Below are 26,823 nucleotides of genomic sequence, written 5' to 3'. Positions count from 1 at the left end.
ATTTGGATATCCAGCATCAGGAACATGAGGATATTGCATATATTAATGAATTTTGAGGTATGGACTTTCAAGACCAAATTTCACTTGTTACCTTACAATCTCTAAGTAATGAAAATCTATCTGATGGAGCAACAACAGATCAATCCCACAATTTCACCACTAAAAATCCGTATTTCTATCCTATTCAATCTAGATCTGATTGCATAGACTGAAAATCTTGGATAATGATATAACCTTTGGTAGAATCAGGTCTAGAAGTAATTTCTCGCGCAAACAATGGGATGCTTTACAACAATAGCAAAATAATAAGGATATAACAATAAAATGTCCGATAAGGGTGGAATGGTGGTGGTACTCAACACAACAGATTATCATTCAAAAATTATGGAACTTTTATCGGATGTGACAACGTATACAGAACTTAAGGTTAAAGGGAACCTGTCACCCCGTTTTTTGAGATTGAGATATAAATACTGTTAAATAGGGTCTGCGCTGTGCGTTACTATAGTGTATGTAGTGTACCCTGATTCCCCACCTACGCTGCGCAATACATTACCAAAGTCGCCGTTTTCGCCTGTCAATCAGGCTGGTCAGGTCGGGTGGGCGTGTTCACAGCGCTGTTTCTTCCTCAGCTTTACGTTGGTGGCGTAGTGGTGTCCGCACGTTGAGGTGACTAATCCACTGTGGGCACGTGAACAAGGAGCGCGCGATCTGCGCTATCACCCCCTGTCATCGGTGGGGGCGGCCATCTTCCTGGGGCCGCGCGTGCGCAGATGTAGTGCTCTGCTGCACGGGGCTTCAGGAAAATGGCCGTGGGATGCCGCGCGTGCGCACAAGAGATCGCGGCGGCCATTTTCCCAAAGCCGAGATGCAAACTCGGCTTTGGGAAAATGGCCGCCGCGATCTCTTGTGCGCACGCGCGGCATCCCGCGGCCATTTTCCTGAAGCCCCGTGCAGCAGAGCACTACATCTGCGCACGCGCGGCCCCAGGAAGATGGCCGCCCCCACCGATGACAGGGGGTGATAGCGCAGATCGCACGCTCCTTGTTCACGTGCCCACAGTGGATTAGTCACCTCAACGTGCGGACACCACTACGCCACCAACGTAAAGCTGAGGAAGAAACAGCGCTGTGAACACGCCCACCCGACCTGACCAGCCTGATTGACAGGCGAAAACGGCGACTTTGGTAATGTATTGCGCAGCGTAGGTGGGGAATCAGGGTACACTACATACACTATAGTAACGCACAGCGCAGGCCCTATTTAACAGTATTTATATCTCAATCTCAAAAAACGGGGTGACAGGTTCCCTTTAATCCATCTAATGACTTTAAAAATAAAGCGGATAGAATAATAGAGGAAGGCTACAGACTTGGTATCTTAACAAAGAAACAGTTTGATTATTTGGTAGTACAAGATCCTGTTTGTCCTATTTTGCACGGACTACCAAAAGTGCATAAGAAGGAAGCTATTCCTCCCTTGAGACCAATAGTCTCTGGAATAGGTTCAGCCAACGAACATCTTTGTGAGTGGGTGGATTTGATCTTGCAGCCTCTTGTGGGTAGAATTCCAGGCTATATTAAAGACTCAAAAGAAGTTTTGGGAGTATTTGCAGATAAAAAATGGTCAGCTGAATTTACATGGCTTTGCTGTGATGTGGTCTCGTTCTATACGTGTATCCCCCATAGTTTAGCCATGCAGGGTCTCAAATTCCATCTTGATAATTTCAGCAATTATTCCACAGATTTGAAACAGTATATTTTGCAAGTCACCTTTTTTCTCATGACACATAATTTTTTTACTTTTGATTCCCGTTATTATTTACAGCTGTCTGGAGTGGCCATGGGTGCCAAATTTTCACCTTCTTTGGCTAACCTTGTCATGGCTTTCTGGGAATATAATTATATATTTTCAGTTTCTAATCCTTTTCGTTTTCAAATTGGTTGGTATGGCAGATACATCGACGATTTACTCATTATTTGGAGCGCCGGTGTATCTGCCATACCTGACTTCATCAGTTATCTCAATTCAAATGAGTATAATTTACGTTTTACACACAGATATGATCAGAAACAGATTAATTTTTTGGATCTGAGTTTAGCTGGTGATGCTGACCAGGTGATAGAAACAAGAACTCACCATAAATCTCTCAGTGGCAACACTATACTCCATGCTGATAGTAGCCACCCTCTGCATACTATTCAATCCATCCCCGTCGGGGAATTTACCAGAATCAAACGAAATTGCAGTAATGAGAACATTTTAAAAAATGAAATAAATATAGCATCTGGTAAATTGAAAAGCCGCAATTATCCATTTTGGATGCTGAACAGGGCACAGAAAATTGTCGCACGAAAAGATCGTGACAACTTAATTTTACCAAAAACATCAATATCTCCTGCACCTATTTCTGCCAAAGCAAACAGTAAACCATATATCTGTTTTCAGTTTAGCTCTCAGTTTAATCAAATAAAAAATATAGTCAACAAATTTCTGCCAATCTTGTATGAGGAATGTTAGTTTGGCTAAAATTTTAGATACAGGAGTTAATGTAATATCAAGAAAAGCCCTGACTATCGGTAATAGGGTTTCACCAAGTATGTTTTGCTCCAGCACAAATAAAAGTAAAACCTGGTTAAATTATACGGGTTTCTATAAATGTGGCAGTAATAGGTGCAAAACGTGTGATCACGCATTAGTCACTAAGACATTTGATGACTCCAATGCTTCCAAGCACTTCAACATAAAGCAGTATATTAATTGTAACACTGTTTCAGTGGTTTATAAGATTGACTGTACAACTTGTAACTTGTCATATGTTGGCTGTACTTCTCGTAAGTTAAAAACACGGATCAGTGAACACTTACACGATATAGAGAAGTCTGGTGAGTCTGTTCGTTCAGTGTCGGCAGCCTCCAGGCATTTCATTACACAGCATTCTGGCAGCACTAAAAGTTTCCGTGCTTATGGAATAGAACGGGTTAACAAACCATTGCGGGGAGGTGATTCCAGACGCTGTCTACTGATGCGTGAGGCATTTTGGATTTATCACCTGAGCACTCCTTTCCCTGTTGGTCTCAATAAGCGCAATGAATTAATGTATCATTATTAGTGTCTCTGTCATGAGTATTTGAAATCAATGTGTTTTTTATGTGTTTAATGTGTTTATACAAACTTTTAATGCATATGTGTAATATTTTTCCTTCTTTGTTTTATATTGTAATTTGCCATTGGGATTTTTTCCTGTCATGTGATTTGGGGATTGTTGTCTATTGGCTGGTGGTGGCTATATAGTATTACTAGTTTTATTCATTTGTAGCTCTGACAAAGATCTGCAAAGATCGAAACGCGTAGCTCGTTTCCTATTGTGCTGTGAAGAGTTTTCCAGCTTATGCTTTTATCATGTACTAAAAAAGGACTTAATTTTAAATTTTGGAGCTGGAACAAAGCTTTTTTCGTCTTCCTACCTAACACTACGTGGATCAACGTGGAAGTTCCGTGCACCTGCGGTAGCTGCCTGGTGAGCTGGCTTTTTGTTTTTCTTTGTGTCAGCAGGAAACAACCACATTTGGATGTGTAAGAGTATATGCACGTGGTGTCTTTTAGATGCCGACATAATGGCTGAGTTTTTGAAGCAGAAGATGCTTCAGTAGAATGCCGGTGGTGAGTGGGATTTTTTTAAAGTTGAACAGCGATTTCTCATTTTTACATCAAAATTTGCAAAACCATTTTTTTAAGGACCACCTCACATTTCAAGTGACTTTGAGGGATCTATATGACAGAAAATACCCCAAAATGACATGATTCTAAAAACTGCACCTCTCAAGGTACTCAAAAACACTTTCAATACGTTTATTTACCCTTCAGCTGCTTCACAAGAATTTTGGAAGGTGGTAGGAAAAAATAAATACTTACTTTTCTTTCACAAAAATTTTCTTTAGACCTAATTTTTTTTACTTTTTCAAGGGTAACAGGAGAAAAGGGACTATACATTTTGTTTTGCAATTTCTCCTGAGCATGTTGATACCCCATTTGCGGAGGAAAACAACTGTTTGGGTGCACGGCAGGGCTTGGAAGGAGAGGAGCGCTATTTGACATTTTGAATGTAAAATATGATGGAATAATTAGCGGTTGCCATGTCGCGTTTGGAGAGCCCCTGATGTGCCTAAATAGTGGAAACCCCCAATAAGTGACATCATTTTGGAAATTAGATCCCTTAGGGAATTTATGTAGATGTGTATTGAGTACCTTGAACCCACAGGTGCTTCACAGAAGTTTATAACATATAGCGTGAAAAAAAAATATCACATTTTTCCCAGATAAAAATCTTTTTTAGCTCCAAATTTTGCATTTTCATAAGGGTAGCAGGAGAAATTGCTCCATAGAATTTGTTGTGTAATTTCTCATGAGTACGCCGATACCCCATATGTGGGGGATTACTGCTGTTTGGGTACACAGCAAGGCTTGGAAAGAAGGAACGCCATTTGCCTTTTTGAATGCAAAATTTGATGGAATAATTAGTGATCGCCATGTTGCGTTTGAAGAGCCACTGATTTGCCTAAACAGTGGAAACCCCTACAAATGACAACATTTTGGAAACTAGACCCCTTTGGGATCTTATCTAGATGTGTATTGAGTAGGGTTGAGCGAAACGGATTTTCATTTTCAAAAGTCGCCGACTTTTGGCAAAGTCGGGTTTCATGAAACCCGACCCGATCCTAGTGTGGGATCGGCCATGAGGTCGGCGATCTTCGCACCAAAGTCACGTTTCGTATGACGCTATCAGCGCCATTTCTCATCCAATGAAGGAGGATGCAAACTGTGGGAAGCGTGATGACATAGGACTCGGTCCCCACCATCTTAGAGAAGGGCATGACAGTGATTGGCTTGCTTTCTGCAGCGTCACAGGGGCTATAAAGGGGCGTGCACGCCGACCGCCATCTTACTGCTGCTGATCTGAGCATAGGAAGAAGTTGCTGCAGCTTCATCAGAAGAAGGGATTAGTTAAGGAGGGAATATTAACCCTGAAACTGCTTGTGCTATAGCGATTTCCAATGTCCAACACCACCTTTTCTTTGCAGGGACAGTGGAGGTTTTTTTTGTGCATCAGCTCTGTAGCTTATTAGGCTGCCTTATAAGGCTCCCTGATAGCTGCATTGCTGTTTGTATGCCGCTGTGCAAAGCAACTGCTTTTTTAAAAGCAAAAATCCTGTTGCTCCTTTCTGCACAGTTCTCTTGTTTCTTTGTCCACACTTTTGTGTGCAGCAGTCCTTTTTATTGCTGCTATACTTGTCCTGACTACTGAGATCATTGTAGGGAGATTGAAATTGTACTACAGCCCTTGTAATTTTTTATATCTCTTCCAGCCATGTTCTGCCACTTACATTGTGTAGTGTAATACACTGGGCCTGATTTTTGTTGCAGTCTCCCCCAAATAAAAGGGAGATTTAAATTGGCACTAAGTGGATCTACGTCACAGTTCTGTTAGTTTGTCGTACATCTTCCAGCCACGTTCTGCCACGTACACTGTGTAGTGTAATACACTGGGCCTGATTTTTGTTGCAGTCTCCGCCAAATAAAAGGGAGATTTAAATTGGCACTAATTGGACCTACGTAACAGTTCTGTTAGTTTGTCGTATATCAGCCAGACACGTTCTGCCACTTACATTGTGTAGTGTAATACACTGGGCCTGAGTTTTGCTGCAGTCTCCCCCCCAAAAAAAGGAGATTTAAATTGGCACTAAGTGGATCTACGTCACAGTTCTGTTAGTTTGTCGTACATCTTCCAGTCACGTTGTGCCACTTACATTGTGTAGTGTTATACACTGGGCCTGAGTTTTGTTGCAGTCTCCCCCAAATAAAAGGGAGATTAAAATTGGCACTAAGTGGATCTACGTCACAGTTCTGTTAGTTTGTCGTACATCTTCCAGCCACGTTCTGCCACGTACACTGTGTAGTGTAATACACTGGGCCTGAGTTTTGTTGCAGTCTCCGCCAAATAAAAGGGAGATTTAAATTGGCACTAATTGGATCTACGTAACAGTTCTGTTAGTTTGTCGTATATCAGCCAGACACGTTCTGCCACTTACATTGTGTAGTGTAATACACTGGGCCTGAGTTTTGTTGCAGTCTCCCCCCCAAAAAAGGGAGATTTAATTTGGCACTCTGTGGATCTATGTCACAGTTCTGTTAGTTTGTCGTACATCTTCCAGCCACGTTCTGCCACTTACATTGTAGTGTAATACACTGGGCCTGAGTTTTGCTGCAGTCTCCCCCCCAAAAAAAGGAGATTTAAATTGGCACTAAGTGGATCTACGTCACAGTTCTGTTAGTTTGTCGTACATCTTCCAGTCACGTTGTGCCACTTACATTGTGTAGTGTTATACACTGGGCCTGAGTTTTGTTGCAGTCTCCCCCAAATAAAAGGGAGATTAAAATTGGCACTAAGTGGATCTACGTCACAGTTCTGTTAGTTTGTCGTACATCTTCCAGCCACGTTCTGCCACTTACATTGTGTAGTGTAATACACTACGCCTGAGTTTTGTTGCAGTCTCCCCCAAATAAAAGGGAGATTTAAATTGGCACTAAGTGGATCTACGTCACAGTTCTGTTAGTTTGTTGCATATCTTCCAGTCACGTTGTGCCACTTACATTGTGTAGAGTAATACACTGGGCCTGAGTTTTGTTACAGTCTCCCCCCCAAAAAAGAGAGATTTAAATTGGCACTAAGTGGATCTACTAACAGTTCTGTTAGTTTGTCGTACATCTTCCAGCCACGTTCTGCCACTTACATTGTGTAGTGTAATACACTGGGCCTGAGTTTTGTTGCAGTCTCCCCCAAATAAAAGGGAGATTTAAATTGGCACTAAGTGGATCTACGTCACAGTTCTGTTAGTTTGTCGTACATCCTCCAGCCACGTTTTGTGTTGTGAATTCAGCTTTTGGGCACCCTCTGGTGGTTGTAGAGGGTAATGCAGTTGTGTCTGGATTGCAGGAGTGGACATGTGTTTCTACTAATTGCAGGACGGACTGGGGTATATAGCTTTGCAGGATCCTTTAATCAGTGCCATTTGTCCATTGTTCTTGAAGGATTCACTTCCCTGCTGGTCTCTCCAGTTTGCTGTGTTTTTCTACAAAGATAAGTCCTGGCTTTGTTTTTTCTGTCCACCTGCAGTGGACCTTATAGTTCTGTGCATTTTCATGTTTTTGTCTTGTCCAGCTTGGTCTGTGAAGGATTTTTTGCAGCCTAGCTATTTCTCTGGAGATGCAGATATAACCCCATGTCTTTAGTCAGATGTGGTGATCCGTATTTTCTGCGGTGGATATTTTCTAGTGTTTTTGTACTGACCGCATAGTACTCTGTTCTATTCTTTCTTTTTAGCTAGTATGGCCTCCTATGCTAAAATCTGATTTCATATCTGCGTATGTTTTTTCCCTCTCCTCTCACAGTCAATATTTGTGGGGGGCTATCTATCCTTTGGGGATTTTCTCTGAGGCAAGATAGATTCCTGTTTCTGTCTTTAGGGGTAGTTAGATCTTAGGCTGTGCAGAGGGGTCTAGGGAGAGTTAGGTACCCCCCACGGCTGCTTTTAGTTGCGCTGCTAGGTTCAGGGTTAGCGGTCAGTACAGGGACCACCTTCTCCAGAGTACGTCTCATGCTGCTCCAAGGCCACCAGATAATAACAGTTCTGCCAATGACATTGTGTAGTGTAATACACTGGGCCTGAGTTTTGTTGCAGTCTCCCCCCCAAAAAAGGGAGATTTAAATTGGCACTAAGTGGATCTACGTCACAGTTCTGTTAGTTTGTCGTACATCTTCCAGCAACGTTCTGCCACTTACATTGTGTAGTGTAATACACAGGGCCTGATTATTGTTGCAGTCTCCCCCCCAAAAAAGGGAGATTTAAATTGGCACTAAGTGGATCTACGTCAGTTCTGTTAGTTTGTCATATATCATACAGCCACGTTCTGCCACTTACATTGTGTAGTGTAATACACTATGCCTGAGTTTTGTTGCAGTCTCCCCCAAATAAAAGGGAGATTTAAATTGGCACTAAGTGGGTCTACGTCACAGTTGTTAGTTTGTCGTACATCTTCCAGCCACGTTCTGCCACTTACATTGTGTAGTGTAATACACTGGGCCTGAGTTTTGTTGCAGTCTCCCCCCCAAAAAAGGGAGATTTAAATTGGCACTAAGTGGATCTACGTCCCAGTACTGTTAGTTTGTCGTACATCTTCCAGCCACGTTCGGCCACTTACATTGTGTAGTGTAATACACTGGGCCTGATTTTTATTGCAGTCTCCCCCAAATAAAAGGGAGATATAAATTGGCACTAAGTGGATCTACGTCACAGTTCTGTTAGTTTGTCGTACATCTTCCAGCCACGTTCTGCGACTTACATTGTGCAGTGTAATACACAGGGCCTGATTTTTATTGCAGTCTCCCCCAAATAAAAGGGAGATTTAAATTGGCACTAAGTGGATCTACGTCACAGTTCTGTTAGTTTGTCGTACATCTTCCAGCCACGTTCTGCGACTTACATTGTGTAGTGTAATACACTGGGCCTGAGTTTTGTTACAGTCTCCCCCAAATAAAAGGGAGATTTAAATTGGCACTAAGTGGGTCTACGTCACAGTTGTTAGTTTGTCGTACATCTTCCAGCCACGTTCTGCCACTTACATTGTGTAGTGTAATACACTACGCCTGAGTTTTATTGCAGTCTTCCCCCCCAAAAAAGGGAGATTAAAATTCTCCACAAGTTTATATACACCTTCTACTTTGTTTCACAGTACCATATAATGGCTGTTACTTTGGTTAGATTTTACCAAATATGAGGAAGTCTGGTGGAAGAGGCCGTGGGCAGGAGTTGCCAGCTGGTACTGATGGTGGTGTTGGTGGTGGTGAAGCATCTGGTGGTAGTGGGAAAAGCAAAATAGCACCAAAGGCTCGAGGTGTTGAGCCAGCGTCATCGTCTGGATACACAAGGCCTCGAAGGCTCCGTTATTTGGGAGTAGGAAAACAGCTTTCAAAGGCGGAGCAGCAGGAAAAAGTTTTGGCTTTCCTTGCTGACTCAGCCTCTAGCTCTTTCGCCTCCTCTTCAGAATGTTCGAAATCTAAAAGCAGCGAGTCGTCAGTGGATGCTCCCGGTCAGGAACAAGTCACTTCCTTGTGTCCTTCACCCAAACCAAAAGTGAAGGATGCGGCAGGGGAACTACAGTTTACTCCATGGAGCTCTTTACACATACCGTGCCTGGGTTAGAGAGGGAAATTGTTAAAAGCCCATTACAAGATGAATCAGACATGGAGTGCACAGATGCACAGCCACAGCTAGATTGTTATGCTGTTCCCTTGACTCAGATCACTACATTGCCCTTGCAGTGTACTGAGCCAGAATCTGACCCTGATGAGACTATGGTGCCCCGTCCCGAACGCTATAGCACCTTACACGGTGACACATAGGAAGGTGCACATGACATTGAAGAGGTGGTAGATGACCCAGTTGTTGACCCAGATTGGCAGCCATTGGGGGAAGAGGGTGCCGCTGCCAGAAGCTCCGAAGCGGAGGCGGATGATCCGCAGCAGCCATCTACATCACAACAGCTTTCATCTGGCAGGCCTGTATCTGGCCAAAAATGTTTGTCAAATCCAAAACAGTTTTAGGACACCGTGGCCATCCGGTGAAAGTAGCACAGCGTGCAATGCCTGAAAAGGTAATCCATAGTAGGAAGAGTGCAGTGTGGGCATTTTTTAACCAAGATCCGAATGATCAGTGCAAAGTTATCTGTAAGAAGTGCTCAAAGACCTTTAGCAGAGGGAAGAATCTCCAAAATTTAAATACAACGTGCATGCATAGACATTTAACCAGCATGCACTTGCAAGCCTGGACTAACTACCAAACGTCCAGTACCGTTGGAGCACCTGCTCAGAATGAAGGTAGTCAGCAACGCTACATTGCTTCCCTCACAGTAAGCCCACCGGTTAGGACACCACCAGCAGCAAATGTGGAGGTATCGTCGCAAGGCCAAAGCAGTCAGGGAATCACAAGGTTCTTGGTAGGAAACACTGTAGGTAGGTCAACATCAAGAATACCATCACCAACCCTCTCTCAATCTGCCATGTCCACCACCCCCAGCGCTAGTTCCACTATATGCAGCTCTCCAGTCCAGCTCACCGTACAAGAGACTCTCGCTAGGAAAAAAAGTACTCATCCTGTCATCCGCATACACAGGGATTGAACGCCCACATTGCTAGACTAATCTCGTTAGAGATGATGCCCTACCGGTTGGTTGAAAGCAAAGCTTTCAAAGCCCTGATGGCCTATGCAGTACCACGCTATGACCTACCCAGTCGACACTTCTTTGCGAGAAAAGCCATCCCAGCCCTCCACCAGCATACCAAAGACCGCATTGTTCATGCACTGAGGCAATTAGTTAGTAGAAAGGTGCACCTCACAACAGATGCATCAACCAGTAGGCATGGCCAGGGATGTTACGTGTCCATCACGGCACACTGGGTTAATGTGGTGGATGCAGGGTCCACAGGGGACAGCCATAGTGGGACAGTTCTGCTTAGCCCACAGTCTAGGAAACAGTTGGCTGTAGGTGTTCGCCACCCCTCCTCCTCCTCCTCCAGAAGTGAAAGCTCGTCTACAGAGCGCAGTCACACGACCACTCCATCCGCAGCTGCCAGTGTCCCATTATGGAACAGCTAGTGGTAAGCGTCAGCAGGCTGTGCTACAAATGAAGTCTTTGGGTGACAACAGACACACCGCGGAAGTACTGGCCGAGTACTTGCAGCAAGAAACTCAGTCTTGGCTGGGCAGTGTACATCTTGAGGCAGGCAAGGTAGTCAGTGATAACGGAAGGAATTTTATGGCTGCCATAGCCCTTTCAGAACTGAAACACATTCCTTGCCTGCCTCACACCTTGAACCTGGTGGTGCAGTGCTTCCTGAAAAATTATCCGGAGTTACCAGCCCTGCTCCTGAAGGTGCAAAGACTTTGCTCTCATATCTGCCGGTCGCCCGTACACTCCAGCCGTATGCAAAATCATCAGTGATCGCTGAATCTTCCCCAGCACCGCCTAATAATCGACGTTGTAACATGGTGGAACTCCACACTGCACATGCTTCAGAGGCTGTGCGAACAGAGGTGTGCTGTCATTTATTTGTGGGAGGATACACATACACGGGCAGGCAGTTGGATGGCAGACATGGAGTTGTCAGGTGTGTAGTGGTCGAAGCTCCAAGACCTCTGTCAAGTCCTTCAATGTTTTGAGACACGGCTGGTAAGTGCAGACGACGCCATCATAAGCATGAGCACCCCACTAATGCATCTGCTGATGCAAAGTTTGACGCACATCAAGGAGCAGGCGTCTGCAGCCGAGGAGGAGGGAAGCCTTGATGACAGCCAGCCATGGTCTGGTCAGGGAACTCTCCTGGACGAGGTGGCGGATGAAGAGGAGAAAGAGAATTATGGGGATGAATATTTATGGGAGGAGGATGCTTCTCAGGGGGCAATAGAAACTGGTGGCATTGCAAGGTCAGGTACAGGGTTTTTGCGGGCCACAAGTGAAGTTATTTGCAAGAAAGTGCTCCTCAACCCAGCATAAGCAGTGAATTGACACCTGGAACATTGGCCCACATGACAGAGTATGCCTTGCGTATCCTAAAAAGGGCCCCCCGCATTATCAAAATGATGACCGATGACAATTACTGGTTGGCCTACCTCCTGGATCCACGATACAAAGGAAAATGACAAAATATCATGCCACATGAGAACCTGGAGCAAATATTGGCTACCAAACAAGCAACTCTTGTAGACCGTTTGGTTCAGGCTTTCCCAGCACACAGCGGCGGTGATGGTTCTCACACGAACTGTATGGCGCAACATGGCAGAGGTGTTAGAGGTGCACAAATCAGAAGTGGCGTTGGACAGAGGGGTTTTATGACCAGGTTGTGGAGTGATTTCGCAATGACCGCAGACACGACAGGTACTGCTGCATCAATTCAAAGTGACAGGAGACAGCATTTGTCCAGTATGGTTATAAACTATTTTTCCTCCCTTATCGATGTTCTCCCTCACAGGTCATTCCCCTTTGATTACTGGGCATCTAAAATAGACACCTGGCCTGAATTGGCAGAATATGCATTACAGGACCTCGCTTGCCCAGCTGCTAGTGTGCTATCAGAAAGAGTCTTCAGTGCTGCTGGTTCAATATTGACCAAAATAATCAGGGTTGACTGTTACAACATGTGGTTTTGTCATATAAGATATTGCTAAGGCTAGTTTCACACTAGCGTTTTGCTGAGCTGTAGAGGGCTGCGAACTTCCTCCATGAAGCCCCGCCCACAGCTGTATCTTCGCCGCTCAGCTCCGCCTACATCAACATGCGGTCTGCATACCTATCTTTAGCATTAGGTACGCAGGTTGTGCAGATGTATGCAGATGCCTCCGCATGCGTGGTTTTGACGATGCAGAGAAAAATAGAATTCCAACCAGCTGCGTTCGAAGTGGGTCGCCGCATCGTCAAAACGAAGCATGCGGAGGCATCCGCACGACCTGTGTGCCTAATGTTAAAGATAGGTACGCAGGCCACATACGAACGTAGGTGGAGCTGAGCAGTGGAGGTGCAGCCGTGGGCAGGGCTTCACGGAGGAAGTCCGCAGCCCTCCGCAGCTCAGCAAAACGCTAGTGTGAAACTAGCATAATAACAATAAAATCTGTAGAAAAAATAAGCATATACTGTACATCACAGTCACTATGACTTACCTGGAGCAGCCAGTGCCAGGCAGCAGCTGCCAAGGCAAACAGGATCATGGGGTGCATTAAAAGAGGTCTGGATACACATGATGAGAGCATTATACTGCCTCTGTACAAATCCCTAGTTAGACCGCACATGGAGTACTGTGTCCAGTTTTGGGCACCGGTGCTCAGGAAGGATATAATGGAACTAGAGAGAGTACAAAGGAGGGCAACAAAATTAATAAAGGGGATGGGAGAACTACAATACCCAGATAGATTAGCGAAATTAGGATTATTTAGTCTAGAAAAAAGACGACTGAGGGGCGATCTAATAACCATGTATAAGTATATAAGGGGACAATACAAATATCTCGCTGAGGATCTGTTTATACCAAGGAAGGTGACGGGCACAAGGGGGCATTCTTTGCGTCTGGAGGAGAGAAGGTTTTTCCACCAACATAGAAGAGGATTCTTTACTGTTAGGGCAGTGAGAATCTGGAATTGCTTGCCTGAGGAGGTGGTGATGGCGAACTCAGTCGAGGGGTTCAAGAGAGGCCTGGATGTCTTCCTGGAGCAGAACAATATTGTATCATACAATTAGGTTCTGTAGAAGGATGTAGATCTGGGGATTTATTATGATGGAATATAGGCTGAACTGGATGGACAAATGTCTTTTTTCGGCCTTACTAACTATGTATTCAATATTGTATTGCTAGAAACAACATATCCATGAAGCCACGAAATGCCAAAGAGATACAATCCTGTTACTCGAAAAAAAAGGAGTTTTTTTTATCTGGAAGGAAATAGCCCAGAGAATCCAGGTGGCCATGAGGTAATAATAATAATGATAAAGTGCTAAATGCAATCCATGGGCTCCATGGGGAGGCTGAGGATCTCATGGATATGTTGTTTCTATTCATACAATATTGAATAGTGACTGTGATGTATATGCTTATTTTTTCTACAGGCTTTATTGTTATTATGTATTCACAGGTCTAGCTGGCAGCACATTGGAACTTTATTTATTATCAAGCTACTGGTGTTTGGAAGTGGCACATTATACCTGATCATTGAAATCAACATATTTTATATCTGTACCCATTATTGAGGTCATGTGGATGTCATAAAATGTTAATATGTTGTCTTTACACCTACTTATCGCCTGGGTAGGACCATGTTTGGTCTGTTTTTTCTTGCCATATGGGCTTTTAAATGTTTTTAAATTGTGTGTCTTCCTGTGCCTTTTTGTATTGGTGTACTTAATAAAGATTATTAGTCAAGGTTGATCCCATTGTTATGCATATCTTTTTCTAGTATAGTACATACGGTAATAGGGGCACATTTATAAGATTATCTCAGCACAGGAACATTTTTCTTTACACATACAACTGTGGAACTTATTCTAAGATCTATTGATTTAAATGTACTTTGTTCATGGGACAATCTGTTTAGGGAGCAATGAAGGGTACAGGTAGAAGTGACATTCATGTCTTTGACATGATCTTCATCATGCTGCTTGGTTTTCAAACTGTCTATTACACAGTTATATGAGGTTGCAGGAAAACAGATATTTCACCTTTTGGATGATGTACCAATTGATGTTATCTCTTTTATTTATTTTTTTAGGTGAATCAACAGAATGTCTAAGTCTAACACAATTCGGTTTATGATAATTTTGAGTTTTGCAGTACTTTTCATCACCTTGCTTAGCTTCATCATTCATCTTAAGGTAGGTTTTTCATGAGATTAGTAATCATGCTTTCCACAAGATTTTAACTTGTGTAAAATAACAAATATTACTAATCTTTCATCAGCAGAAGGACTTTACAAACCTTCACAGCCAGTATATCTCTATGTGGAAACAGGCACAAAAAACAACCCAGTCAAGTGAACCAAAGAGTATAGAGGTGAAAATAAGTGAGCTAATGAGTCTCATAAATCAAACTGTTCCAAATGTGGATTTTACATATTTAAATGTAACAACCAGTGCAAAAAATAGCATGGCAACCATCATAGATGAGAAACCTACTTACTGTGTTGGAGACACCATAACAGTTCGGCTGGAGATGTATAACTACTTGGGTGAAAAGAAAAACAATGGAGGAGATTTCTTACGAGCTCATATTTATTCACTAAAACTTGAAGCTGGAGCCTCTGGGGAGATTAAAGATTTTAACAATGGGACCTATAATGTGTATTTTACTCTATTTTGGGAAGGTGAAGTGAAGATCTCTGTTCTCTTGATGCATCCCAGTGAAGGAGTCTCTGCTTTATGGAAGTCAAGGAATCATGGATACAAATATATCAAATATACCGGTAAATTCCTTAACAAAAGTCAAGAGGTTGAGACGAAATGTGGCTTTTCCTTAGAAACAACAGAAGAGAAATGTAACTACGTGGATAAAAGATATGGAGAGTTCTTCTACTGCATTAGACCTCCTGGTGTAGCTTGTGAGGCTTTCATATATTTGAAAAGTGGAAACAGTCCTTATACCAATCTTACCAAAATTCAGAAGAATCTCTTTACAAGGTAAAGTCTGATTGCAATTGCATTAAAATATATTTTGCTTATTTATTAGATGAATTGCTCGATTTGAAGTGGTTATATTAGAACAAATGAAGTTGATAAGCTCCACCAAACAGAATTAAATATACAGCAGCAGGCGGTGTGACTTACCGTAATTGCTATAACATAAGCAAGGAGGGTTTTATACAAGTTGTGACTTTGAGTCAATTCAAAGAGTGGTCCCCTCGAGTCTTCATTGTGTTTACTTACATAAATATTATGGCTAGTGAGTGAGGACAACAGAGGTCAAGCACCAACTTTGTCCTCACAGGTGTTGCGGTGCAATGTTAGGACTACATGTATATCAACTGTTGCAGCTCCTGTGTTTGCTACATTCTGACACAGAACACTGGCAATCAGGACACAGTGCCACTCTGGCTGCAAACAGTCAAGAGCAGGAGAAGGATTAGCAGAGGTGTATGACTCCTGCAACTTTAAATACACTTGTCTGGACATTGTGTAAAGAGCGGCCAGGGCAGTAGTCGTGGCTGAGCTTTTCGGGTTTTGTATTCCCTGGCCTCCCTTTTCATGAAAAAGGTGCTTCTTAATCTGCATAAAACGGTCGGTACTCACTGTGCTGTCAGTGTCCCCTCTGCTGCAATGTTATACTGCTGCTTCTGGATCCCAAGGAATGGAGACACAGTCCAGGGCAACTCTTAACTCAACAATTTTATTTACTTCAGGACACAGCACATCCATTAGCTTCCAGCATTACTGCCACAGTTGATACAGCATATCACTTCATCTTTCCCTTCACTGTTTCCTGCATCACTAAGTGTTTCCATGGGTTGAGGCATCTTAGGCGGTCCTTCAGTGACCTCCCTGTAAAGCATCACTAGGGTGAAGGATCCATCTGCCCGTATCGCCCTGGACATTAGAGATTCAGCCCACGAAGCTATCCGCCACATTCTGGAGCTACCTGCCTGTACACTTTTACGGTGACCTCTTTATCTTCCTCTGCTTCCTTCCTTTACTATAGGCTCTGCTGTACTGTGATCTTCTCTGTGTACCCTGAATTGCTGGTCACACACTTAAACGTTACGGAGTTATCTGGCAGCTCAAGCATGTAGCCCACCCGAGCACCAAGGGGTCTGACCCCCTGACTGACTAATACAGGAAGACCTTCCTGACTTATTCCCAGCTAACCCCTCCTATGGTAGGGGGCAGCGGCAAGAACCAGCCCTCCGGTGTCATGGGTCGAGGTTCACTCACTGCTGCTGATGACCTCATAGATCTGGCCGCGCTCATCTAGTGTGATGACAGATCCATCCGCGGACGCTGCTCTATGCTCTTGATGTCGTAGTTCTGGCTCGGCCTCTACTTCCAGTTCAGGCTTCTCCGGGGCTGTCGTTTATTCTGGTCCCCGCTGGATTGAAGAAATGAGCTGCTCCAGATGACGAGGTTTCGCCTCCCGATGCTGCAGTCCCTACTGACGATGTTCCTGCTCGAGGTCCTGTGACTCCGATATGGAATTCTCATTCGGCGCATGCTCATTTGGAGTGGTCACTGTCTCTGGTCCCTGGCGTTGGTGTTCCAGGCTGAGATGACATGGTGGATCAGGTTCCAGCAGCCGCCGGTGACTCTTCTCCACCGGTGACAGGTAGTCTTCTGAGGCGTCATCCTCCTTACGTCTGGGTCGGGTTCTTTCCTCCTCCTGCCTCCTCTTCCATTCTATGCGGCCTATGCTGCCGCAGCTGTATTCTGGGCCTTCTTATCTTGGGCTACACCCATTCCAGGGTGAGGTTACGCCAAGCCGCTTCACCCATTTTCCATGGACTTCATGAAGAGGGCAAGTTCTTCTTCTTTGTTGTCACACCCACCAGGGGTGGGCCCGGAGTTGTTGACAGCAATCTGTTGGCACCATTGCCCACGAAAGGTGTCACTACAGTCCTTTTTGGTGCCAAAGTCCTTCATCTTCATGGTCACCATCTTATCACTCACAATGTCTGTCAGAATCATAGTTTTCGACAAGTCCAGATCTTCAGTCACATTTTCAACATCTTCAACTCGCACTTTTTGGGTCAAACCTGTCACATCATTGGCATCTTTTTTTATTTCACTTGAATCTTCATCTCTTTTTGCAGTTACTCCGCAATGTAAGGTGTTGGCATCCTGCCGACTATGCCAATTGTAAAGGTCGGCCAGGGCAGTAGTCGTGGCTGAGCTTTTCGAGTATTATATACCCTGGCCTCCCTCTACATGAAAAAGGTGCTTCTTAATCTGCATAATACAGTCGGTACTCACTGTGCGGTCAGTGTCCCCTTTGCTGCATTGGCATGCTGCTGCTTCTGGATCCCAGGGAATGGAGACACAGTCCAGGGCAACTCTTAACTCAACAATTTTATTTACTTCAGGACACAGCACGTCCAAGTAGTTTCCAGCATAACCATCACAGTTGATACAGCATATCACTTCATCTTTCCCTTCACTGTTTCCTGCGTCACTAAGTTTTTCCTCGGGTCGGAGCATTTTAGTTTTCTCCCTGTAAAGCATCACTAGGGTGAAGCATCTGTCTGCCTGTTTTGCCCAGACATCAGATATTCAGCCCACAAAGCTATCCGCCACATTCTGGAGCGGCCTGCCCGTACACTTTTAAGGTGACATCTTTATCTTCCTCTGCTTCCTTCCTTCGTCACCGCTGTGCTCTGCTTTACGGCTGGCACTGACAGTCAGTGCAGGGAAGCTCTCAGCCGGAGCGCGTGCATTAGCAGCGCTCCTGCCGAAAGCAGTTTTAACCCTGTGGACGCCGGGGGACGTGACAGACATCAGAATGTGAGTATGTAGTGTTTTTTTTTTTAACTTTTACAATGGTAATCAGGGTAAATATCGGGTTACTAAGCGCGGCCCTGCGCTTAGTAACCCGATGTTTACACTTATTACCCGGGTGCTGCAGGGGGACTTCGGCATCATTGAAGACAGTTTCAATGATGCCGAAGTCTTTCCCCTGATCGTTGGTCGCTAGAGAGAGCTGTCTGTGTGACAGCTCACCAGCGACCACACAACGACTTACCAACGATCACGGCCAGGTCGTATCGCTGGTCGTGATCATTGGTAAATTGTTTAGTGTAACGGTACCTTAAGGACTCTGTACCCTCATCTAGTGGCTTTACCACTAACTGCACTGTCCTTATAATATACATTGTACAGCAAGAAGATACATATATAAACATATATACATACAGCAGCATACATCAATACATTGCAAATGAAGACATGTTTAAGGGGTTAGGGGTGCAACATAGCATAGTCCTTGTAACCCCTTACAATTGCAACAACAATGCTTGCTGTGCCTAACTAAAGAGCAGCTAAGTGTGTATAAATATCTATAATTTGTGCTAGAAGCATGGGCACGAATCCCACAGGGCAGTGTGACTGCCTCACAGATATTGCATGTCCTGGGTGAAAGTGGCTGTAATAGCGAAATCTGACAACATGGAGAAATTGATAAAGCAACTTATGTAGTCTAATCTCCAGCAGCAACAGATATGCCAGCAGCAACATCATTAACAGCAGCAGGAGTGGAAACAGCAGCAGCAGATGCAGCAGCAGCACCGACAGTAAATGGAACTCCTAACCGAGGCGAATTGTGGCAGGGCAACAACCCCCGAACCCTGGTGATGATTCTCACATGTGGAAGACGGTAAGAAGAGCATTGCAAAAGATGACCCCTGGTGATGACGTCGAGGTGTTTCTGGTGGTGTTTGAAAGGGTGGAGGAGCGGGAGAAATTGCCTCCAGAGTAGTGGGCAGAGGTTCTTTCGCTATATTTCGCCAGGTGAACCGCAAAAGGCGCATTATGACCTGGTGTTGCAGGATGTAAAAGAGTATGCAACGGGTGCACAAGTGGGCCTATTGCAGTGACAAACCTCCCGGTCCCAAATTTTTGACCTCCTACACCTGGTCCAAAAATGGTTACAACCTGAATCCTCTTCCCCAGCACAGATGGTGGAGAATGTTGTCATGGACAGGTTAATACACTCTCTACCAAGGCCAGTGCAATCCTGGGTTGCCCAGGCAGATCCCTGTAATGATGATGACCTAGTGAGCCTGGTGGAAATGTACCAGGCAGTTGAGAATTCCTTGGAGAAGCAAGGGGTCAGAGCATCGCCATACTGGGTTCCCAAAGGAGAGTGGACACCAAAAGAGAGGGGGACTTTCATGAGCCAATGAGTTATTTGAGTCAAAGGCCCCATCCAATAGCATAATTTGTTAAAGGTGTCATATCCCAGATCACATAGCCGCCCATTGCCCCATAACCAAGGAGACAATGGACTGCAGCATAGGATGGTGTTGCTCATATTTTGCATATTTCCCCTGCATTACTGTCCTTCAACCAGGTGAGGGACCGCAGGCATTCCCTGTGACAGTAAACAGGATGCAAATTACTGGTCTGCTGGACTTGTTGAGTTTGGCAACCTTAGTGAGGGCCACAATTCTGCATCGGCTGATTCTTGGAAAGAGACTGGGCATCTGCTGTATCCATGGCGACACTAAGTACTACCGTGTGGCCCAAGTTGTCATAAACACAAACAGTGGCACCAAGTCTCATGAGGTTGGCATGGTCAATGACCTATTGCACCCTATTATAATAGGCCAGGACTTTGCATTATTTTGGTTCTTGTGGGGGAAAGGGAGGATGTTTGGTTGTCAGGACAATAGCCAGGTTGCTCCCAAAGAAACCTCATCGCAGGCTGCAGATGACAGGTTACCATTTTGTGTGCTTCTTGGCAATGAGGATTAGGCAGCAACGGAGGCCAATGTCCCTAAGCAAGGAGGTGTCTGGGGAAATTTTGGAACCGCCCAACTCAGGAATTTAACTCTAAGAGGGGCATTTGAAAATGTAATTGTATTAAGTGGTGTGCCTCAGGAACCATGGGCCGACAATCAGTTCCATCATTTTGCTGTGATTGGAAATCTGCTGTATAGGGTAACCAAGCCAAAAGGTGAGGGGATAGAGCGGTTTTTGGTACCAGGGCCCTATAGATGCAGGGTGATAGACATGGTTCATTCCAAGGTGTTTGGTGGTCATCTGGGGGCAAATAAGACAAAGGAGCACATTTTCCAAAGATTCTATTGACCTCGGTGTTACAGAGAAATTTCGAACTATTGTCGTTCCTTCCCGACATGCCAGCTGACCTCCCAAATAGCCCACTTCCGCAGTCCTCTGGTACCACTGCTCATCATCAAGGTGCCATTTGAGCGAATAGCGATGGACCTGAAGGAATCCCTGGTAAAATCAGCAAGAGGACATCAAAATATATTGGTGGTCCATGATTATGCTACCTGGTACCCAGAGTAAAAATATCTCATCAGAAGAAACGGCACCATGTTCAAGATAATTAAATATATTCCAATATCATATTATTCATTGTAGGGCTTATATGCAGGACAAATAGAGGGACCGATCGCTAAAATGAACATAGACCAAACTGACAAAAGCAATACCGAAATGCAAGTTTGGGTGGACACCTGTGCTGCTGTGTCCCTTCTATACTTTACATCTGTTTCAGGTATGCTTTACTTTATCACATATGCCTAGTGGCTTTTCTCTACAGGTTCAATGTCTCAGTACGTACTGAGCATAACACTGTGAATATCAGTATGGGCAATAGGTCTTTATTATGAATACTTCTTATTGTTGGTGACTGCCAAATATGATCTATATATGATGTGACCTTCAGCTTACACTTTGTGTCTCTGCATTATTTATTGCACATATGCACTTTCGTCTCCCCATTCATACCTGTTCCTTAATTGTTAATATTTAATAAAGTATCTACATTATATTACTTTTTTTGGACTGTTTGATCATTTTCTTCTTTTGGTCTGATACCCAGACGTGGTACACTTAAGAAATGCCTCTGCCAAGTGTATCTCTAAGGAGCTGATTCATATCTTCTCCCGAACCGGGATGCCGAAGGAGATACTAACAGACCAAGGGAACCCCTTTATGTCGAAGGTCATGAGGGAGTTGAGCAAGACCCTGTAGATTTCCCTGCTTAGAACCTCAGTATACCATTCCCAGACTGATGGACTGGTGGAGATCTTTGACAAAACCTTGAAGGTGATGCTAAAAAAGCAGTGGAGAAGGATGGCAAGACTGGGACTGTCTGCTTCTTTACCTGTTGTTCTCCATCAGGGAAATTCCCCAAGCTTCCACCGACTTCTCCCCATTTGAACTGCTCTATGGACAACACCCTCGTGGACTCTTGCATGTGGTGAAGGAATCCTGGGAAGCTGAAACCACCCCCTATAGAAGCACGGTAGAGCATATCACCCGGAAGCAAGAGAGGATCACCAACGTGATGCCCACTGTATAATAGGTCAGCCAGGGTAAGACAGTTCAACGCAGGGGATCGAGTACTGGTGCTTGTGCCCACGGCGGAGTCCAAATTCCTGGTCAAGTTGCAGGGTCCCTATGTGGAGAAAGTTGGTGATGTCAACTACAAAATCCAACAACTGGGTAAGCGGAAGCCCTACCAGGTGATCCACGTGAACCTGATTAAGCCGTGGCAGGACAGAGAACCCGGGAAAGCTCCTTGTCTGCTGGCCAAGTCCAATGTTAGTGCGAAGGATGTTAAGGCGGCAGACACCTTGTCCTGCTTGCAGAAACAGCAGTGACGAGAGTTGCTGCAAAATAACAAATATCTGTTCTCGGAACTGCCAGGTTGTACAAATGTCAGCGCATGAGGTCCTGATGGAGCCTTATGTCTGGGTCAACTTGAAGCCTCATTGGATTCCTGAAGCCCACTGAGAGGTGATCTCAAAGGAGGTGAAGCGGATGCTGCACCTGGGAATCATCGAGGAATCCAAGAGTGACTGGTCCAGTCCAATAGTTTTAGTGCCAAAACTGGATGGGGAATGGCAATTTTGCAACGATTATAGGAAGCTGAACGAGGTGTCTAAGTCTGATGCATACCCAATGCCACGGGTCCATGAGTTAATTGAGAGTCTAGGGCCGGCTCGGTATATTACTACCCTTGACCTAACAAAAGGGTATTACCAAATTCCCATGTCCCAAGACGCCAAGGAGAAGACTGACTTTTCAATGCCAGATGGATGCTTCCAATACACAAGGATGCCGTTTGGGTTTCAAGGCACTCCAGCAACATTCCAGAGAGCCAAGGACTGGATCCTAGCTCCCCACAATAGGTACACAGCGGCCTACCTGGAAGATATTGTGAACTTCAGACAGGTTTGGGGAAGCCTTCTGACCAAGGTCCAGGCGATATTTGATGTGCTACGGAAGACGGGGTTTTCCATAAACCTGAAGACATGCATCTTGGGAATGGAGGAAGCAAGATACTAGGACTACATTGTAGGCAAGAGCGAAATAAATCCCCAGATAAAAAGTTGAGGCGACCCAGGGCTGGCCACAACCCCTCTCAAAGAAGCAGGTCACAGCGTTCCTAGGCATTGTGGGCTATTACCACCATTTTATCACAAACTTCACCATAATAGCCCACCAATCTGAGAGACCTCCTTCAAGTGACAAAGTTGGCTATGGCTAAGTGGTCTCCAGAAGCTGAGACGGCCTTCCAGAAACTGAAGCTGGACCCGTGAAAACAGCCGGTGCTGGTAGCACCCGATTTCTCCAAAGAGTTTTTCAGTCAAGATGGGTGCAGAGTTTACATTAATGTGAAGAAATGAACTTTTTTGAGTTTACCAAATGGCTGCAATGAAACAAAGAGTAAAAAATTTTAAGGCGTCTGAATACTTTCCATAGTGTAGATTTTAAACCTGAGAGTCTACATTAATTTAGGGTATTCACATTCTAATTGGAGTAAGGGCTTAGGAATTATACTGACAAGCAAAGGGATAACAACGTTTTGAACTTTTGACTTTGAGGCTCCATATCTCACCATACACTTCTGCTTCGAATGTGAGGCTACCATAATTTTATAGCTAATTGTCTTGGCTATCTCATACATAAATATCACTTGCAACTATTAAGCATATGATTAGTTATGCAGATTCATGTCATGAATCTGCATTGTTACTGTTTTGCTCCTGGTGGTTGAAAAATCTTTGTCTTCCTGTATACTACAAAATACAACCTCTTCTCACATTACCTAATATGGCATGTTATTAGGTTGATTCCCAAGCAAATGGTCACTGGTTCGAATCCAGGAGCAGACGTGAAGAAAATTTCCCAAGAAAAAGAGACACAGTATCATCCAGCTCATTTATAGTGGTAAGTGCCATGACAGTGGAAGGATGCAAAATGAAGTCTGTCTATCCATTCAAAAGGCAAGAGGTGGACTGTTATGGACCTGGTGGTTAGGAGCACCCGGAACGACCTGATGGTTAAACTTACACAGGACAAGCTCTGGGAAGTGGGAGCTCTGCTGATCGCAACCCCTAATCCTATCACACAACTAGAAATAGCCGTGGAGCGTACCTAACACGACCTAGACGCCTCTTCACAGCCTAAGAGCTAACTAGCCCTAAAGATAGAAAATAAAGCCTACCTTGCCTCAGAGAAATTCCCCAAAGGAAAAGGCAGCCCCCCACATATATTGACTGTGAGTAAAGATGAAAGTCACAAACACAGAAATGAAACAGGTTTCAGCAAAGGGAGGCCCGGCTTACTAAACAGACTGAGGATAGGAAAGGTATCTTTGCGGTCAGCACAAAAAACTAGAAAAGACCACGCAGAGTCTGCAAAAAGACCTCCGCACCGACTCACGGTGCGGAGGTGCCACTCTGCATCCCAGAGCTTCCAGCTAGCAAGGCAAAATCATGATAGCCAACTGGACAAGGAAACAATGAACAAATAATTAACTAGCAGGGACTTAGCTTCTGCTGGAGTAGACAGGTCACCAGAAAGATCCAAGAGCGAACTGAACCAGTACAAGAACATTGACAGCTGGCATGGAGTAACGATCTGAGTGGAGTTAAATAGAACAGCCAGCCAAAGAATAAACTACGTCACCTGTGGAAGGAACCTCAGAAGCAGCAGCTCCACTCACAGCCACCAGAGGGAGTCCATGGACAGAACTCGACGAAGTACCATTCATGGCCACAGGAGGGAGTTCGAAAACAGGATTCACAACAGTACCCCCCCCTTGAGGAGGGGTCACCGAACCCTCACCAGAGCCCCCAGGCCGATCAGGACGAGCCAAATGAAAGGCACAAACTAGATCGGCAGCATGAACATCAGAGGCAAAAACCCAGGAATTATCTTCCTGACCATAACCCTTCCACTTGACCAGGTACTGTAGTTTCCGTCTCGAAATACGAGAATCCAAAATCTTCTCCACCACATACTCCAACTCCCCCTCGACCAACACCGGGGCAGGAGGATCAACGGAGGGAACCATAGGCGCCACGTATCTCTGCAATAACGACCTATGGAACACATTATGGATGGCAAAAGAAGCTGGAAGGGCCAAACGAAATGACACAGGATTGAGAACTTCAGAAATCTTATACGGACCAATGAAACGAGGCTTAAACTTAGGAGAGGAAACCTTCATAGGAACATGACGAGATGACAACCAAACCAAATCCCCAACACGAAGTCGGGGACCAACACAGCGCCGGCGGTTAGCGAAACGTTGAGCCTTCTCCTGGGACAATGTCAAATTGTCCACCACATGAGTCCAAATCTGCTGCAACCTGTCCACCACCGTATCCACACCAGGACAGTCCGAAGGCTCAACCTGCCCTGAACAAAAACGAGAATGGAAACCAGAATTACAGAAAAAAGGCGAAACCAAAGTAGCCAAGCTGGCCCGATTATTAAGGGCGAACTCAGCCAAAGGCAAGAAGGACACCCAATCATCCTGATCAGCAGAAACCAAGCATCTCAGATATGTCTCCAAAGTCTGATTAGTTCGTTCGGTTTTGCCATTTGTCTGAGGATGGAAAGCCGAAGAAAAAGACAAATCAATGCCCATCTTAGCACAAAAGGACCGCCAAAACCTCGAAACAAACTGGGAACCTCTGTCCGAGACGATGTTCTCCGGAATGCCATGCAAACGAACCACATGCTGGAAAATAAATAGCACCAAATCAGAGGAGGAAGGCAATTTAGACAAGGGTACCAAATGGACCATCTTAGAGAAGCGATCACAAACCACCCAAATGACCGACATCCTTTGAGAGACAGGGAGATCTGAAATAAAATCCATGGAAATATGCGTCCAGGGCCTCTTCGGGACCGGCAAGGGCAAAAGCAACCCACTGGCACGAGAACAGCAGGGCTTAGCCCGAGCACAAGTCCCACAGGACTGCACAAAAGAATGCACATCCTGTGACAAAGAAGGCCACCAAAAGGATCTAGCCACCAAATCTCTGGTACCAAAGATTCCAGGATGACCCGCCAACACCGAACAATGAACCTCAGAGATAACTCTACTAGTCCATCTATCAGGGACAAACAGTTTCTCCGCTGGACAACGGTCAGGTCTATGAGCCTGAAACTTCTGCAGCACACGCCGCAAATCAGGGGAGATGGCAGACAAAATTACCCCCTCTTTGAGAATACCCGCCGGCTCAGGAACACCCGGAGAGTCAGGCACAAAACTCCTTGACAGGGCATCAGCCTTCACATTCTTAAAGCCCGGAAGGTACGAAACCACAAAATTAAAATGGGAGAAAAACAGCGACCATCGAGCCTGTCTAGGATTCAACCATTTGGCAGACTCGAGATAAGTCAAATTTTTGTGATCCATCAAGACCACCACGAGATGCTTGTCTCCTTCAAGCCAATGTCGCCACTCCTCGAATGCCCACTTCATGGCCAACAACTCTCGAATGCCAACATCATAATTGCGCTCAGCAGGCGAGAATTTTCTAGAAAAGAAGGCACATGGTTTCATCACCGAGCCATCAGAACTTCTTTGCGACAAAACAGCCCCTGCTCCAATCTCAGAAGCATCAACCTCAACCTGAAACGGGAGCGAAACATCTGGCTGGTACAACACAGGGGCAGAAGAAAAACGATGCTTCAACTCCTGAAAAGCCTCTACAGCCGCCGAGGAACAATTGACCACATCAGCACCTTTCTTGGTCAAATCAGTCAACGGTTTAGCAACACTAGAAAAATTAGCGATGAAGCGACGGTAAAAATTAGCAAAGCCCAGGAACTTCTGCAGGCTCTTCACAGATGTCGGCTGAGTCCAATCATAAATGGCCTGAACTTTAACAGGGTCCATCTCGATAGTAGAAGGGGAAAAAATGAAACCCAAAAAAGAAACCTTCTGAACCCCAAAGAGACATTTCGACCCCTTCACAAACAAGGAATTCGCACGAAGGACCTGGAACACCATTCTGACCTGCTTCACAGGAGACTCCCAATAATCCGAAAAGACCAAAATATCATCCAAATATACAATCATGAATCTATCCAGGTACTCTCAGAAGATGTCATGCATAAAGGACTGAAACACAGATGGAGCATTAGAAAGCCCGAATGGCATAACCAGGTACTCAAAATGGCCCTCGGGCGTATTAAATGCTGTTTTCCATTCATCGCCCTGTTTAATTCGCACAAGATTATACGCCCCTC

General features: G+C 44.9%; 1 protein-coding gene across 6 annotated transcripts in view; it reads left to right on the top strand.

Annotated features, from left to right (window-relative positions):
* LOC138664640 (NXPE family member 2-like) overlaps window positions 1-26,823 on the top strand; it is a 353,512-nt gene that overhangs the window by 192,248 nt on the left and 134,441 nt on the right. For 2 of the 6 annotated variants that reach the window (XM_069751521.1, XM_069751520.1), the window contains 2 exons: window positions 14,370-14,472; window positions 14,558-15,273. In XM_069751521.1, coding sequence (XP_069607622.1) covers window positions 14,383-14,472; window positions 14,558-15,273 — 806 coding nt within the window. In that variant the 5' untranslated portion in view covers window positions 14,370-14,382. Of the gene's footprint in view, window positions 1-13,268; window positions 14,473-14,557; window positions 15,274-26,823 lie in introns of those variants that run through there. The other 4 variants (XM_069751522.1, XR_011318373.1, XM_069751523.1 and 1 more) reach the window with 4 other exon arrangements.

The sequence above is a fragment of the Ranitomeya imitator genome, chromosome 2 (assembly GCF_032444005.1).
Source record: "Ranitomeya imitator isolate aRanImi1 chromosome 2, aRanImi1.pri, whole genome shotgun sequence".
NCBI classification, from domain to species: domain Eukaryota; kingdom Metazoa; phylum Chordata; class Amphibia; order Anura; family Dendrobatidae; genus Ranitomeya; species Ranitomeya imitator.
This window is presented reverse-complemented; position numbering and strand designations above follow the sequence as displayed.